This window comes from Acanthopagrus latus, chromosome 3 (genome assembly GCF_904848185.1).
Source record: "Acanthopagrus latus isolate v.2019 chromosome 3, fAcaLat1.1, whole genome shotgun sequence".
In the NCBI taxonomy this organism is placed as follows: domain Eukaryota; kingdom Metazoa; phylum Chordata; class Actinopteri; order Spariformes; family Sparidae; genus Acanthopagrus; species Acanthopagrus latus.
Window position 1 is genome coordinate 7,172,112 of NC_051041.1, and position 16,966 is coordinate 7,189,077.

Genomic DNA, 16,966 nt, shown 5'->3' on the forward strand with positions numbered 1-16,966 from the left:
CACCGTGATTTTTTTTTTTACATGTCAAAGTCTCAAGAGGTTGTATGAAGCTCCAGAGGGAAATATGACAAATCTGATGAATTGCCTCGAGTGATGTCACCAGAGTCTCTCAGTCGGTGCTGAAAACTGCAAGTGGGAAATTAAAAGTCCTAGTTCCTTATTTGAAATGACAGATTAATGAAGGTTTGAGGCGATGTCATTGTACAACACGGTTCCATCGCAGATCTCCCTGAAGCAGTCTGCCTGGTCAGGTTGGACGGTCGATAGATGCCATGTGCAGTGATGGTCTCAAACCCTTCTTCTCCGATACTGATGATGTATTTCTGTCATCTGTAATACCTGTTTCACCATTAGAACTGGAAAACCAGAACAGGAATGCTGTGGAATTTGAAGATACAGTCCAGTCGCCATTGTTCGCATTTGTGTTTGATCACAGAGTAACTGTTTGAATTACCTCAGTTGTGAAAGTGTCGCTTTAAGTGGATCCACTCCAAGTAAATGCAACTCTGGTCTTTGTTCAGCGTGTGCATGCATCATTTCCTGTGACTCAAGTATGAATCCAGTCTGGGAATGGGACGCTCTGGCCTAGAGAAGCTACTAATTAACATATGATCGATAAATGGCTAGAAGATCATGTCCAAACTGGTGAAGATATGAAGAAAACATGAATGACTGCAGGATTCTTGGAAGATAAAGACCTCCACCTTCACCAGAAGACAAATAGAATGCCTCTATAAAGATCTCACTTGTGAGAGAGATGCTTTTTTTATTTATTTTTTTTTACTGTCGAGGGACGGATAAAAAGTTGAGAATAAGACCATAAACACCTCTCAGAAACATCCCTCCCTCGTGCCTACTTGTAAAATAGCACCTGTCTTTATACAGTGTAGACGGGAGTCGAGTCCTGTCTGAGGGGCAGAGAGATCCAAAAAGTCTTTCGTGTCAACACACGGGCACAAAAAAAGGCAGGTCGACCGCATGAGCCTGCAGACAAGAGCGCCTGTAAACTGATCCTCACAGTCTGAGCACATCCTCTGTGCTGGGGTCCCTTTTCTGCCAGGCTCACACACACACACACACACACACACACACAGACTTGTCCGTGCACACATTCTTTTGCAGGCTCTGCGAGGGGCAGGCGCAGAGTGTGTGCTGGAAGCTTGGAACTGTTCCTCAGAGTGAGCGTCTCTCTCTCTCTCTCTCACTCTCTCACTCTCTCCGGTCGTTAAGTCAGAGAGCGGAGGAGGAAGGGAAGGCAGAGAGACCAGGGGAGGTCTGACGACATGATCCCAGCTCGCCCGGCACCTATTTTAAATTGCACAGATCGATCAATGCGAAGCGCACACGGTCCGCCTCTGGCTCTGACTCCACTGGAGAAACACCAAGACTTCTAATCAACTTGTCACTCAGCAGGAGATGTGTGCAGCTTTTCCTGCCAGGACCAGAACTTAGAGGGGGGAGTGGGTTGCTTTTGGAAAAAGTAGCATGCGCGAGTGTTCAGAGCAGTCGCTTTCGATGCTGGAGGTCCAATGTGAGGATGGATGGCGCATGTTCCAGGGCTGACGGTGACCTGTGCCGTGGTCTGATCCGGCTTTAAAGGGGGAACATCCAACCGAACGTAAAGAAGGAGCAGCTCCGAGAACTTACCCCACCTGCAACTCTTTTTTTGTTTTACCCCCAGCCTGACATGATGCTGTGGTGCAACTTCGACCACCACTTGCTCTCTCTGGCAGCACTTCTGGTGATTGTGAGCTGCGGAGGAGGGGAGCAGAGGAGAGGGACGGATAGCAGCAGCACCAGCAGCACAGGTGGAGGCAGCGGCAGCAGCAGCAGCAGCAGTAGCAGCGGAAGTGGTAGCAACAATTACAGCAACAGACGCTTTCATAAGATCCAGCATGGCCAGTGCACCTACACGTTCATCCTACCTGAGGGGGACGGAGCCAGGGGGGGCTCCTGCAGGGAGGGGAAAGCCGGTAGCGCGCAGCAGAACGCCAACTCTCTCCAGAGGGACGCTCCGCCACCCGAGCCGGAGTTTCCCAGCCAGAAGATCCAGCAGCTCGAGCACATTATGGAGAATTATACCCTGTGGCTACAGAAGGTAAGGAATCGCAGAGTGATCCTGCAGAAGTATCGGCTGTTTATTTATTTGCTGCTTAAAAGTAGGAATGCAGTCGTGGAGTTTGTTTTTTTTTTAAAATCAGATCTATATTTGAAATGCTTTGCCTTGCACGTTTAGCAACATTGCACAAGAGCAGACGTCTTTTGAAGCGGTCGCGCTGTCGTTCCATATTTGTTGGGATATTTGTGTTTTCCCGTCGGGTGTGTGGTCTCCGCGGAGTGTCTTGTTTGCGGCTTCTCGAGATAACTCGTTTGGGTTTCCGGACGCAGCGCTCAGACTAAATCTGGGACGTGTTTGCTGTTTTCTCAGCGGCCGACACGTTGTTTGTCAAAGTGTTTGTCAGAAAGGAGGCTTTCATGGCTTTAGATGTGGAGGATTGTTTTTCTTCCCATGCGAACCGGTTTCACAACGAGATGTCACGGAAAACCGTGCACAACGGAAGAACTGGAATGATTGCAGGGGCATCTTCTCTGTAAACCGACAAAAGCGAGACTCAGCAACAGGATTTATAACACCTCCGCTATGCTGTTACATAACCCCGTATGTTATCAGAATTGAACTTTCTGTTCTGGATGTGACACAGCTGGACATCGCGGATCGCTTGGGTCTCCGTCTGCCGCGCTCTCTTGTCTGTTTTTTTTTTTTTTCCCCCCCAAACTTTCTCTCGGCTTCTCCCTGGCAAACGACCCGTTGAGTAAATTCCACAGATGTCCGGTTGAGTTGCGCAGCGCGTCGGTCACAGAGCAGAGGTAGTTACATGTCAGTCACCCCCTGTTCTCCAGTGGGCTGTCTCTTTAATGGCAGGAAGTCAGAGAGAGTCCCCGGAGACGGTTGGCTGAGGAAAAGACAGGGAAAGAGAATGCTGCCTTTATTTATTTATTCAAGTCAAGGACGTGCGAGTAGGGCTTGAAAACCCAGACTTGCAGGAAAACAAAAATCAGAAACCTGTTTGACTTCTCCTACAATCATCATTGTTAATGAGCTGATGGGTACAGTTTATTTACAGAGTCACTGAAGTGTTTCATATGCAGGAATATGGTTCCAATGTAATGTTAATAAGTTGCAAATTCTGAGGCCATCTCTGATACAGCTGATACGGCTTTGGCAGGCGCTCTGCTTTTCTAAGCTTTGAGACTTCGTGTCTCCAAAGGGAGCGAGGCTATCTCGGCGAAAACGAATACACGAATCAAATAAACAAACCTCCAGCGTTCGGCACGACCGGCTCTCCAGCTCCTCGACTTTCCACAATATTATCGTTCTCAAATGAAATTAGCGGCTCGAAATCTGTGATTAATTGCTCGGAGCTAATAGCTGCTCATCGGCGAAAAAAACGCGCAGCGCGAATCAAATCCATGCCTATAGATAACACCTGATGGATTTGATGGATTGCTTCATCAATATGGTCTGTTTATTAGCAGTCACTGCACCGCCCCCCCGTGCCTGCTTTTCATTTGCTCTCAGAAAGTCAACCTTTCACTCCTCAGCTTGGAGGAAATGGTAATTCCTCATCAATTAACATGGTGTTGGTCGCAGTGTGTTAAGGCGAGATGATGACTGAGTTTGTAATTAGGGAGGTGAAGTGTTGGAGGCGACTTCACCCTCGACTTTCACTAAAACAGAGCCAATACAAATGTGTCTGAAATATTATAGGGGGGATTTTAAGTTTACATGTTTGAACCTGTGGAATATCAACTTATGAGACATATAACTGACTTTATCTCAGATTAGAGCAGGAATGTACTGTGTATGGTGAAGGTAAAGGTTTAAAAAGAGCAAGATGGCCCCCAAAAAGCTGCAAAACCACTTCACATCAGAGGGCAATCAAGCCAAAATATAACATGACAATTTATTTAATCTTAATCGTGATCTTGGTTCTAAATTGACGATTTTCAAACCAATGTTCTGCCTAGCCTGGCTTTTAGTTTGGTGCTGTTGTTGTGAATAGAACGATCCCTGACGGTGAACTGCAACTGCATGTCTGGGTAAGTAGTGAACCTACATCTCATAATTGAAAGTGCTTGTCAACAGTGTTTCATTTTGGAGCCATTACGTATTCAATATTTGCGGTGACATGTTGCGTCTGTTATGTGGCTTCCTGCTCTGAGGTGATTCGCATGTCCCTCCAGTTTTTTCCTTGACCTAATCCAGACACAGGGACCAAAGGGCTCCATCTATCACCCAATTAAGGGCCCTCTATAGTTTCCCTGTAAAGTAGGTTGGGATCGATCATGAGGGCATCCACAATCTAAAATTGTCAGATTTCACCTTACATCTCATTAAAGGTCCAGTTCCACATCCCCAACTGGTCAAATACTGGCACTTTGTGATTTCGGTTACGAACAGTACCAAAGCTTCGGTACTTGACGAGATGGGAATTCTTACAAATGGGACCTTTAAAGAAATATACTACATCTTTTTTTTTTTTTTTTCTGACGACCTTCCACACCAATCCACCATTTGAGTCAGATTCCAGTCCGGTCTGAAAACCTGTGTGTGTTTCCGTACGGCTCCCAAAAGCAATCCATGTGTCAAGAAAGGCCAGGGGTGAAATAACACCGGCTTTATCTTTGCTCAGTGGACCTCATCCGTCTGTGATAGTACAAGTGATACTATGAAAACAGAACGGCAGCGTTGGTAGACTGAAGGGTTGACTAATGAGACCTCTACGGCGACTTTCTCCTCAGAAGTGAAGAAAGGGGGAGTCGGTCAGTGAAAACGTCTGCCATCGCCGCTGATACCATCAGGCTCTTGTGACAAGTTTTGCAGGACCACAAAATCTAATATTGAGAACATTTTATTGCATAAAGGTTATTGGATTATATTTGAAAATGTGTAATGAAAAGAATTAAGTTATAGTCAGTGGATACGTGCCATTGAAACGCATATTAAGACTACAGAAAAACACAATTAACGACTGAAAGATTAGCACAAGAAAGGGGATTGGAGTCGGCGTTTCAGAGGGGACACTTAAACACACAGTGGTAATTCAGCCTAATTGTGCTGCATGGGGGGGAGGGAACATCAGGATGCAGTTAACATTTTTCATTGGACAGAAGATTAAGTGTCCCGGCCAGTCTATCTATCTTAATCACGCCAGCGTTTTTACGGCTTGTCTAAGCAAGAGCTCGCCCTGATGTTGCTCCAGCCGGCCGTGATGAAAGAGGCGGACGGAGGAGACCATTCCAGATAGTAACCCGCGTGCCTGGGCGCTCGGTCCAGTGTGGGGGGTAGACGGCGAGAGTGATGCAGCAAACAGCTGTTGGGGAAGCATTTTTAAGTCTGAGATCTTTCCTTCCTCAACCACAGGGTAGAGTATATGGACCCTGATAACATTCCTGACCAGTCAAAGGTGGCTCGTGTTTGTCCAAGGATTACCTCCCTGGCCTGCCTGCAAGGCGAGGAGCCTCTGATGAGCGTGGCTCTGATCTCAGGGAGAAAATGCAGCAGGAAGCAAGCCACGTCACGTATAGAACAATAATTAACCTTTTTTCGATAGGGAGTATTTTTATTATCGGTACTTACTTGGTGTTTTGCAAGACTAAGATTTAAAACTAGATAACAAGCTACAGGAAAAATGATCGGTCCATGCTGTGTGACTTTTGGCTGCCCCAGACAAAAGTCATTGGAGGTTGGGGTAAATCGATTAGCAGATTCTTAGATTGTACTCTGAGACAGCAGCAGGAACCAAAAACCACTTGCGCCACAACTCACAGTCAGAATATTAGGTCTACAAAATCCACAGCGTGACTGCCGCTGCAGCCCATGTGTACAGACCAATCAGTCGGAATAGAACAAGAAATGTCGTGAATTAACTGGAGAGCTAGTCTTATGCTAACACTAAAAGACATTTACCTCAAACACCTTTAGCAAAATCTGCATTTCATGTTGACCATCTTTGCAAACCCCCTCCGTTTCTATTGGAGGGGGATTGGAGCGGATTGTTGCTTCTATATAAAGCGCCACGCTACCATTCAGGAGGCATTCGTTACGCCATGTGGTGCATCTCAAATTGGAGATTGTACAGTCTGACACAGATGGCAGATTGCCCTATTACACCCATCTCACACACTGTGGTGGGCAATAAACTTGAACGATGCCTAATAGCGCCCACTTTTAAAGGTCCCTTTAGGACGGCTGGTCCAAAGTCTGGGAGACGTCTTGGCAACGCAATTCAAAACTTTGACCTTTTAAATCCTTGGAACAACCAGGACTGTTGCATCTTGATGATAGATAGGATCTGTTTAGCACTGACGGAGCAACAAGTCAACAGATACAGCCAGGAACCAGGTGTCTGTTGAATATGAAGCTGAAGGAAGGGGACTTCTAGCTTAACTTGTCGTTATTATGATGTTTGCTCGGCAACTAGTAGAGACTCCAGGAAGCTACTGCTCCCAATCAATAAACCACAACTTGAAGGGTTTTTTTGCCTTCAAGGAATAAAAACGTTGTCTGAAATGTCTCGAGACAACAGATAAATCGCAGAGTAAAATTGGTTAAATTGCCGGAAATGTTAAGACAATTTAAGAAATACAAGCCTGAGGTATCAGCTTTCGGTACTTACCAGTGCTTGACACATTTCGGGCAGTACCCAACAACCACTGAGTTTTGTACAAAGCTCTGCTGGCTGATGAACAGAGCGCTGCAACGTGTCTTTGTCTCTATTTGCCAGTTACTGTGGCTGCCGGGCTTTTAAGTGAGCTGAGAGTCAATGAGGATCAGTCTCTTGTTGGAAATATAAGAGAGGATGGGTCATTTAAGATGAAGAAAAGGTTGCATTGAGTTAAACGCAGATGAAACGCTCGCTGCACGTTCTGAGAACATCCTTTCAGCTTCTCCACTATTTCAAGGACAATGAAAACTTGGCACCGAGAGAAGCTCAGCGAGCCAAATTTGGCTCTGTTCTCGGGAGTGACGGTAATAGATCTTCTCCTTTCCCCTCCTGGTGGAGACAGTAGAAAGTGGGTGAAAGCTATGTTTCTTGAGAAGGGCGCCCTGTGCCAAACTAAGCTGTTGAACAAAGGAAGGGAAGCAGCGTTTTTATCCCTGTGAAATTCCCATCACTCTGACTCCAGGCGAACATGACTGTGCTGCTGCACAAACAGCAGTTTAAGAGGATATGTGGACATGTGGGCAGAAGCTTGTTTCCCTTCCATACTGGGAGTTCATCGGAGGAAGGGTGAATATGTTTCTCTACTTAATGCTATTAGAGGGCCACACAGCATGTCTGGGGATCCAAGGAGAAACCTATCTATTTTAGGGGTGACTGCCTCTATGAGAGTTTATTTTCACTGATAACGCGGGCCAAGACCAACAATCGGACGTTGCGGAGAGGCTACGAAATGCTCCGAGGAATAAAAAGCGCTTCCTTCCCCGATCCCTCAAAAATGTATAAAAAGGGAAACCATGGAAATTGCTGAAGGACACTACAATAACAGCTTCCAGAAAACACTGTCCTGGTTGCACTTGCGCTATGACTGAGAGCGCAAAAGAGAAACAGAGCTCTCTGCTTAGCGTGTCGTGGGAATGGGGGGAAAACATTACAGCCGTGCCACGGTAATTCCACATGGATGTGAAAACGGAGACCGACATAGTTAATGTTGCTGATTTTCAGGAAAGGGGGCATTAAGTAGTTTTGTCACGCTCAATACGGCAAGCCACTTTGTTTTGAGACCCCCCTTTTTTTTCCCCCAGAAATCATATTTCAGTGCAGCCACAGCCACCCCAAATCTGCTTGAAGTATTGATATTGCGCAGACACGTATGTTTTGTGCACGTATTTCTCTTTAAAGCTCAATATATGAAGAAAAAAATGTTTCTGAATGTGTTCTTGAATCTGTCCAGTTTACCTTACTGCAGCTATAAAGCAAGCATTCGGTTCCTTTTCCATCAGTCAGTTCACTGGATCGCTCTCTGGTGGGTACTTTGGAGGGGATTTATTTTGTTTTAATTACGAGGTTATACATTTGGCTAAAAGCGATTTATGATATTCCTTCTGAAAACATTGTAGCCAACGTGTAGCTTGGCACCCGCTGATGCATCTGTGAAATAAATTGAGAGCTTCCACTGATAGGTTTGTGTTTCCACTCCCCCTCGGGGAAATATTCACTCAGTGTAATGGTGCTAATTTTTCTTCATTTGGTTACTGGAGGTTATGTGAATGCGGGTGCTCTGCGGCGTGTCACTCAGGTAGGGAAGTGAACCATTGAAACCTGAATTCATTGACTTTTTTCAGCCATTTGAAGGCAGCCAAAAAAGCTTTAAGCGTTGAAATCTCTAACGACAATGTCATATGAGAAATGTGCCTTCGTACAGGGGAACTCGAAGGTGAAAATAATGCCGCATGTGACATTGCGTTTTCTTTTAAAAACATAATTCACATGTGAATTAAGAACATTCATATGTGACAGGATTTTTTTTTAACATAGATTCAAATTTGAAGTGAAAAGTACCCATGAATTCCACATTTTCACATATTGGCTCATGTGAGCTAAAATTTGAACATGTGACATTTTATTCCACGTCGATACAACTTTTAATCACACGAAATGTGCTCGTTCACATGTAGATTTCACATTTTCACACATTTTCACATGTGAACAAAATATATATATATTATATATATATGTATATTATACAGTAAACTCAAAACAATCAGCTGAAAGATGCTAAAACTATCAGCAGACTTGTGAATAACCTCACAGTTAACTGAGTATGTAGCAGCTTTAACATATTATGGATGTGAGTGCCCTGCGGTTTGTTAGCCAGGTCTGGAAATGATATTTAAATATTTTATTCAATGGTGTCATTTGGGTATGTTATTCTAAAATGGCTGTAACAAGAGCAAAAGCCTTCTTTTTCCTTTTTTTTCAAAGGAAGGAGTATAAATAATATTATTTTGGGCAGCCAAGTGGAAGTCATTAGTACTGAGAGTGTAAGTTATGGTCAGATGACTTGCCAAAAGCGCAAGGTTCGTGGCTGTATCTCCGCCACTGCTAAGGTTGAGTGATTATGAGCCAAATATGAGATAGTAATGGCTTAGATAGAGCGAAACATTAGACATTGTAGTCAATCTGAGTGTGCAGTTAGCGGGGAAGTAATGTGGTGTTATCGCAGCCTGCCGCAAATCACAACTGTGTTTGAACTTGTTTCAGTCGCAGAACCGGCTGTTATCTTTGTTGTATTTTTGTTTTATAATGACTCTCGATAAACAGAGCGGATGATAATATTACTCACCCGTATCTGCTGCTATTTATTTATCCTGCGGGCCTCAGGTTCATTCAGGTTGAGCGCCTGTAAATCAAGGTTTGATGAAGGTCGGGGGAACTGAAATGGCATTGAAAAACAACCGTGTTGGAGAATTTGAGCTGGATACCGCAGGACGTCCACACAGTGTGAATTTACAATAACGTGTCAGTCAGGTTTTTTTTTTTCTTTTTTTTCTTTTTTATGCCTAACTTCCAAGAAAAGATAGCACTGGGAAAACATGCATGTCTTGTACTGTGGGTTCTGGCAGGGTGCAGGAGGATGAAAAATCGGATTACACTTCAAGTTGTAATGATCTGTGCTACCTCCCTTTATTTTAAGTTCATCCAATTCTCAAGTTTACTTGTTTGATCCCCTTGTATCTGACAATTATTAATCCCAAAGCTAATATCGTAAAGTCTCGCAAACTGGGGAGAAACATTCCTGAAGCCTCCCCACATGCTGCCTCTGAGGCCGTCTCTCCCCGCAGCGTCTCTTTGACGCTCTCCGACAGATGTTGCTTTTTGAGAGGATGTCTTTGTCTGTCAACGCTGGGGAGCCTTCCAGAGGTTCCAGAGGACGGAGCCGCTTCACCTTTTCTTGGAGCGGAGCCCGGCGGACTGAGCGTTGCTATGGTTTCAGATTGAGGAAACAAAAAGAATCACAATCAGATGGTTGAAAGAGACGTTGGAGGGCTGGAGAATGCAGAGAAATGTCAACTCTTGACTTGAAAATAGTTTTTTTTTTATCCACGATGGTTTATTTATTCAGTGTTTATTAGCCCCAAACAGCCAGATTAGATTCTTGACTGTACAATAGCTGCGTGTAACATAAATTCACATGAACTCTCAGTTAATTCAGCACTCACTAGAGACTCTGATTCACTCTTTCTTCTCCCATATCTTCTCTGTAACTTTACATTCGTGAAGTACATTTTCCCTCCAGCTCCACCCAGCAGTCAACATGACAGTAAACACCCCAACACTGGAGATCACCGCCGCGGATCGCTGCTGCGCTCAGGTCGGTAAACAGGAGTGAAGATAAATTCGCTCGAAAAAAGTAAAATAATTTTTGAGTTCTCCTCCTGTAGGTAAACAGCTCTGCATTAGAGCAGAAAGTGATGTGACACCAGGTGTTTATTCCTCCAGAAGGCTTGGCTCTGCGCCTGACTCTTTCCTCCAGAGCTCTCTCTCCTCTGAGCAGCTATGATATGCACGCTGCATCTGATGGTGTTCAAAAATAATAGTGTGGAAATAAGAAGAGGTCTGTAGAGTCAGTGAGAGTTGTGGAAAACTGATGTCAGGAAGCAGGTAAAGGTGAAAAAAGTGTAGACTAATGTGCTGAATAGATCCTCATATGACTGATGATTAGCCTCGTTGTTGTTCTTGTGGCAGTTGCGATAGGAGCCACTAATTCTTAAACCTCTGTGTCACATTTGGGAATTACCTCACTATTTATTCAATGTCTCTCCGTCCTGGTGAGAGCGATTCGAGAGCGAAATCGTGCGATTTATCAACTTGCGATTTCTCGATGGGAGACAGTCTGGAACTGCAGAACGGCAGGCTGATTATACCCTCGTCTCTGTTTTTCTGTGGGTGGTTTGGAGAATCAAGCGTGTCGGGGTCTCGGCTTATCGGTTAAGTGCCGTGATTGGTGTGACACCTCATTCAGCCTGCACACACACACACACACACACACACACACACACACACACACACACACACACACAAATATGAAAAAGAAAGACATAGCAGCACACCGTTATACACACCCTAAGATCTGTTTTGAAAACACACTTCTTACCCTGTCCAGAGCTGTGTTTCCCCCCGTCTGGGACCGGAGCCAGGCTTCTCACATTCCACACAATACCAGGGCTGGAGCTGGCACACGGACTGCAGACGTATCCCCCACTGTTTGAAAATAACACCCACAAAACATAGTGCAGCGCACGTCGAAAAAGCCCTCATAAAACTATCACATTTTGACCTTTCATTTCTTTTTTTTTTCGTTCTGTCTCTCCAGCTCGTTGCACTTTAGGTGAGACCCCAGTCGGTGATGTCAGAGCAGGTGATTAGCTGATGGAAAACACCTGCTGTGCTTTGTGTGTTTCATGCTTTGATGGAGATTTAGATGCAGCAGTCCCACATTCCCCTGAGGTTCCTGAGTTTGATTTGACAAACTCCTGGTACACCGGTGATGTATTTGTTTTGCTGTAAGCTCTAAGTTATTGTAAGATAACACGAGGCTGTAACAAATGACTTCTTATCTTAGGGCGAGATACAATATTTCATTTGATATGCTGACGCTGTTTTTAGTGCAGGTTGGAAAGCCACTGTTTGCAGGATTTGTTTGGGATTTGTCTCTGAATATGGTGAACAAAGTGGCTGCTTCACAACCAATTTCCAGCATTTGTTGGAACTGACTTGTTAGATTACTTCAAAATATGTTAGGCCAGAATAGTTCAAGAGAATTCTAGGATGACGCCTCCATTACTCCTTCTTGTTTTTGCTTTGTTTTGGTCTCCACCAGCTCCCCAAGAAATGATCTGGTTCCTTGCTAAATGCTTCACCGTCTTTATCCGCTTGTGACTGTTGTTTGGTCCTGGAGAAGTACCTTAGGATCAGTTTCTGAGAAAGGTTTTCTGACAACAGCCGCCTGCTGTGTGCTGGAAACGGTACTGGTAAGAGCACTGAGACTGCATCAAAAAGCTTTCGGACTTTAGAACCAAAACAAGAGCCCGACAACCTCAGAACTGATGGAGTTAATCACAAATGAAATGACTTTTCTGTTTCTGTTTGACACGTTAATGTTTCATTTGTCATTTCATTTAGTAAGGTGAAACCTTTTTTGATTGTTGGGTTTGGCATTCACAAATGTTCAGCCTCAGCAGGGGCATGCTGCACACCCTAAATGACAAAATTAGTTAAAGACGACTGCAACAAGCAATTATGTGTGACGAGGCTTGGTTGACCTCAAATGGTGTCATGAAATGTGCTTTTAGACGGAGTGGTTGCAAGAACGTTCCAGACCGAAGCTCTTTTACCATCACAAGAATAGTGTTTGTGTATCGCAGTAGCCGACTAGACTAGTCCCTAAACTGTGCTGCAGTGCGGTGACCCGACAGGAACCCGCTTATAAATCTGTCAGTGATTGAATAGATGGATGTGCTTTTTTGGTCTGGGTTTTAAAACAAAAATACAAATGCTTACAAATGGTTTCTTGATGTTTATTTAAATTGACATGTTTGCAGCAGTTCTGAGACGGGCCGGCTAATCCTCCAGAGGTCTTGAGTGTGTGCTGCGAGCCTGTGTCACACTAATGTCCATTTGAGCACATGTGTTAATGCACGACAGTGTTTGACGTACATGTGAGTCTGTGTTTGGATGAAATGACCCTCGGCTTAACTGATGGCCTGAAAAGGATCAAACGTGATGTTAGTTCTCTGGACCGGATACAGTCATGAGGTGAGGCCCGGACAGGGAAGAGGCTGCGACACTTTGTCAGTGACTGTCAAACAGCACTCATATTATGAACTAAGATTAGTACATCATAGTGATGCATTGATGTTTAGAATAGCACAAGACATATTAGTAACAGTTATGTCAAACCAAAGAATTTCTGAACATTGTCCGGGTGACTTCCTGTCTTGATTTATGTCCTACAGTCCACAGTGACTGTACCTACACAAAGATTTTTGCTTTAAGAGAAGAGTATGCAGATGACTTCCCTGGAACGTGACAAACTGTTGACAAAACAATGAAACCTCGAGGTCCATCATTTTGATGGTTCCGGAGCTTTCAGGCTACATTTCTCTGTCCTAACCATAAGTTCTTTTATCTCCGTCCGAACCAAACTCGGAAGCCGACCTCAGTTAAAGCCCTGTTCAGACCATATAAATATACTTTAGTATATCAAACCAGAACATCATGTGTAAATCTTTGTCCGAACCCGGGCAAGATGGCTTTGGGTCAGGTATCCATGCTTTTTATCGCATTACCTTTTACAGTCGCTTTCATTAAACTGTAGATACAGATTTCCATGTTTTCACATGACTGTGAAGACTTCATCATCACATACAGATTAATTCGTCTCACTCCAAGGTCCATTTCATATCCAACAGGGTCCTCAGACTCTGGGCATCCGGAGCTCCACCAAACCCATCCTGAGCTGAGGTTGGAAAGTTAAGGAAAATTCCATTTTTCCACCAAAGCTGATGTGTTTTAAAGCACAAAACAGCAGTTTTTTGAGGTTATTCTTTCACATTCTACCTCCTGAAGCAGACAGGACTACAGGACGAGCTTGTAAGACTGTTTGTGTTCGGTGGAGTTGTGGCTTTGATTCTTGTTGAGCCCCGGCCGATGTTGTAAGAAGGTCTGCGGGAATTCCTGTGTGATGCGCGAGGATGTTTTTGCTTTGTTGTCTGAACATAATGATCCCAGTTTAATTGCGCTGGTTTCGATCATTTAAACCATCCTCGTCCCTGTTTATACGCACGTCCTGCGCACCTCATTCCTAGAAATCAATGCAAAACTAAACAGAAACCTTGAAGCACATGAAAGGACAGCGAGCAGACTGTGTGTCATCCAAGCATTTCCAAATCTCCCGTCTCTTTTTCTTCCCTCTTATTAAGCGTCTTTATCTGAAAAAATGAAAGCCGGACAAATTGTGCTGTCAGATGGCCATGTTTGTTTCAACTAATTTTAGATGCGTGACTCACGAACGCATTTATCCCTGCAGATTTTCTAGAAGGAGCAACAGGCAGTAAAAGACACAGAAAACAGGCGCGTTATCGGCTCTTTCATCCGTCATGAGCGGGAGGTCAGGCAGCAGCAAATGTTTCTAATGTTGCTGTAGGCAGCGATACAGAAGTGGCCGTGAGCCGCACATTATCATTAATGCCGGCATCTATTTTCCTCCTCTCCAACAGCCGTGGTGAACCGCGGGTCAGACCGAAGCCTGCTCCATGTGGAGATGTTAGTCGGGCTACTGCACCCCGACTTCCCGCTCATCCCTTTTTGTTTAGATTGTGTGTCAGTTTCGGCATCACTCAGGCACACACACACACACAGACACCCACACTTTACCGCCTTAATGTATCACCGTACTTAAAAGCGCCTCACGCAGCCTGCAATATGATATATAGCCCAGAGTGTGTTCGGCACTAGCAAAAGCAACAGGGGGGGAAGAGCAGAGAGAGACTCGTAAGTAATATAATCTGGACGCGGTGAGATAGCGTCAGCTCTGTCTTTGGTGAGAGAGGCAAAGCAAACTATAAAAAAAAAAAGAAGAGGGGAGGGAGGGAGGGAAACACGGGGAGATAGAGAGATATAAAGAGCCGCGGAAAGAGAAAGTGAGAGACAAAATGCATAGCCGTGTGGTGATTGTAACCCTGGACGCCTGCCGCCACGGTTTATAAACTCTGCAGTCCTCGCTTAATGGGATGTTAGGACGAAAGATAAACACGAATGTGACGTTGAGGGAAACAGCCCCTGTCATTAAACTCCCATTCATTTTGATTAGAAGAGACAACCGGCTTGATAGATAGCGGAGCTGGCACACAAACTGGAATACTGGAGCCATTTTTTTTTTTCCCCCCTGAAGTGTTGCCCGGCCGAGGAGGTTTAAACGTACAGCAGTGTGCACGTACTAGTGTTTTCTGTCATGGCTGGCTTTAAAACAACACACGTCCTCTTGCAACTGCTTCTGCAGCTTTTTTGGCAGAGGAATCCCCCTGCTGTGATGTTTAAAGGGTACATCCCGGAATGCTATCTCCCAATATTTGGATGAGAGTGCCTCGTTCCGTGGGATGCCAGTTTTTTCATTTAAAAAAAAAAAAAAAAGGGCTGGACTGACCTGTGGCCTGTAGCACTGACACACACACACACACACACACACAAAAAGCCATCATCATCATGAGGGACATTCCCGGAGGATAGATTCCCATGTTGGACAACTTGCGTCACAATAAGTACAGACTGCCCCTCTGCTGGCACAAGACCTCTGGATGAATGAGCAGGTCTGAGTTTGTTTGGTTGTTTGGTTTTCGTTACGCATTCCCATGTCTTGGGTGAATGCGAGTACTTCCTCTCCCATACGGCCAGATACGCATAATTAATTGGGGTAATTTTAGGGCCCGCTTTGACATTAGAGAGCAGCATCGTAACCGGAGGATTTTTGAAAATATACATGCGTGCTTATGTTGCAATGCATGCAAACGTATTTGTTTTCACTGAGAAATGAGAAAAAATGTGATTCTGTTTGAGGTATGAGTCAAACATGAAAGAAACATACAGTATGAATATTAGTTCTCTGGGGGATTTTTATACGATCAAGAAATGAGAACTAACTAACTGTGCTACTTATAGATCCTGAAAGTATTTTGACTGAATCAACTTCATAGTTTGTCTTAATTTTATAAAACAGGACTTTTACATTTAGCTCAGATTTAGTGAAAATACTATATTTCTGGGATAAATTGAATTACTTTTTCCTTAATCTAATCATTATATTCAAATTTGGGATTATAGTATATATTATATGTGTGTTTTTCATTTTCAACAGGCAGGTAATAAACAGCTGATGTGATATCTAAATTGATTCTGCTGACAGCACCCAGGCTGTACTGTTAGCTGCTAAGCTAAGAGCTTATAGAAAGCTTATGAGGTCTAAAAATAAGACACCTGCGAGCAGAATTGATTCTGACTATCTGGGACAACAGGACCCAGGGAGGTTGGGGATTTGCTCTGGCTAACACCCTGTACAATATGTTTTCATGCTTCTTTGTGTGCTTTTTAAAACCATTCCCATCACTTTCATCACAGTTTAGGCTATTTCTGAAGAAACTACAGTTGTGGATGCAGGCTGTTTAAAGATAGATGTTAAACTGCCTTGCCGGCTCTAAAAAGGTGGGATAACACCAATGTTAAAGATGTAGAATATGTTTAGGTTTGTTGACAAAACTTAAGCTAAACAGTATTGCTGGCTTTTAAAAGTTCAATAATACCAATTATGTATGTATGTATCTATATGAATAGATGTGGAATAGAGTAATGTATTTGAAAGGCTGAAGCTAAACTGAATTGCTGGCTTTTAAAACGGAATACTATCAGTCATGTATGAAAGATGTGGAATATTTTAAGGTTTTTTATCAAAAACTGAAGCTAAACTGAATGTCGGGCTTTAATTTATTTGAAGTCACACATAAGGAAGTATGACAATGAAGGATTCAAGGATGGGAGCTAAACTGCATTGCTGGCTTGAATTTGTATGAAGAAGTAGCTGAAGGAGTAAATTGCTGAGCCTTAAAAGTTCAATAAAGATGGTGAACATTATAACATTTAAATAGATTTTCTGGGTGAAAGAATGAACGAGCAGATAAAAGTTGAATACAGGATAAATGGTTGGAAATCAGTGTTCAAAAACGCGATCAGTGACCTGAGGTGTATTTGCTGCTCCTGGACTCTGGTCAGGAGCCGAGACCAACTCTGAGAAATTCATTTCCGGAAAAGAATTCTGATCATAAAAACAAGCAAGTGTCCTCACCGCTGTACCAATATCAATATAAGAAAAGAACAAACATTTCTGTTGGAAGTGCTCGCGCTGCACA

The 16,966-nt window shown here is 43.9% G+C and overlaps 1 protein-coding gene and 1 long non-coding RNA gene across 3 annotated transcripts in view; one reads left to right on the forward strand and one right to left on the reverse strand.

The window, feature by feature from the left end:
* Positions 1–1,220: 1,220 nt before the first annotated feature.
* angpt1 (angiopoietin 1) overlaps positions 1,221–16,966 on the forward strand; it is a 62,369-nt gene continuing 46,623 nt past the window's right edge. The window contains exon 1 of one of the 2 annotated variants that reach the window (XM_037093539.1): positions 1,221–2,098. In XM_037093539.1, the coding sequence (XP_036949434.1) occupies positions 1,688–2,098 (411 nt within the window). In that variant the 5' untranslated portion in view covers positions 1,221–1,687. Of the gene's footprint in view, positions 2,099–11,905; positions 12,041–16,966 lie in introns of those variants that run through there. The other variant, XM_037093540.1, reaches the window with a different exon arrangement.
* Positions 9,432–11,492, reverse strand: LOC119017096. Its single transcript, XR_005074337.1, has 3 exons — positions 11,164–11,492; positions 10,807–11,032; positions 9,432–9,990 (listed from the first exon to the last, which is right to left on the reverse strand). It is a non-coding gene; the product is annotated as an uncharacterized LOC119017096 (long non-coding RNA).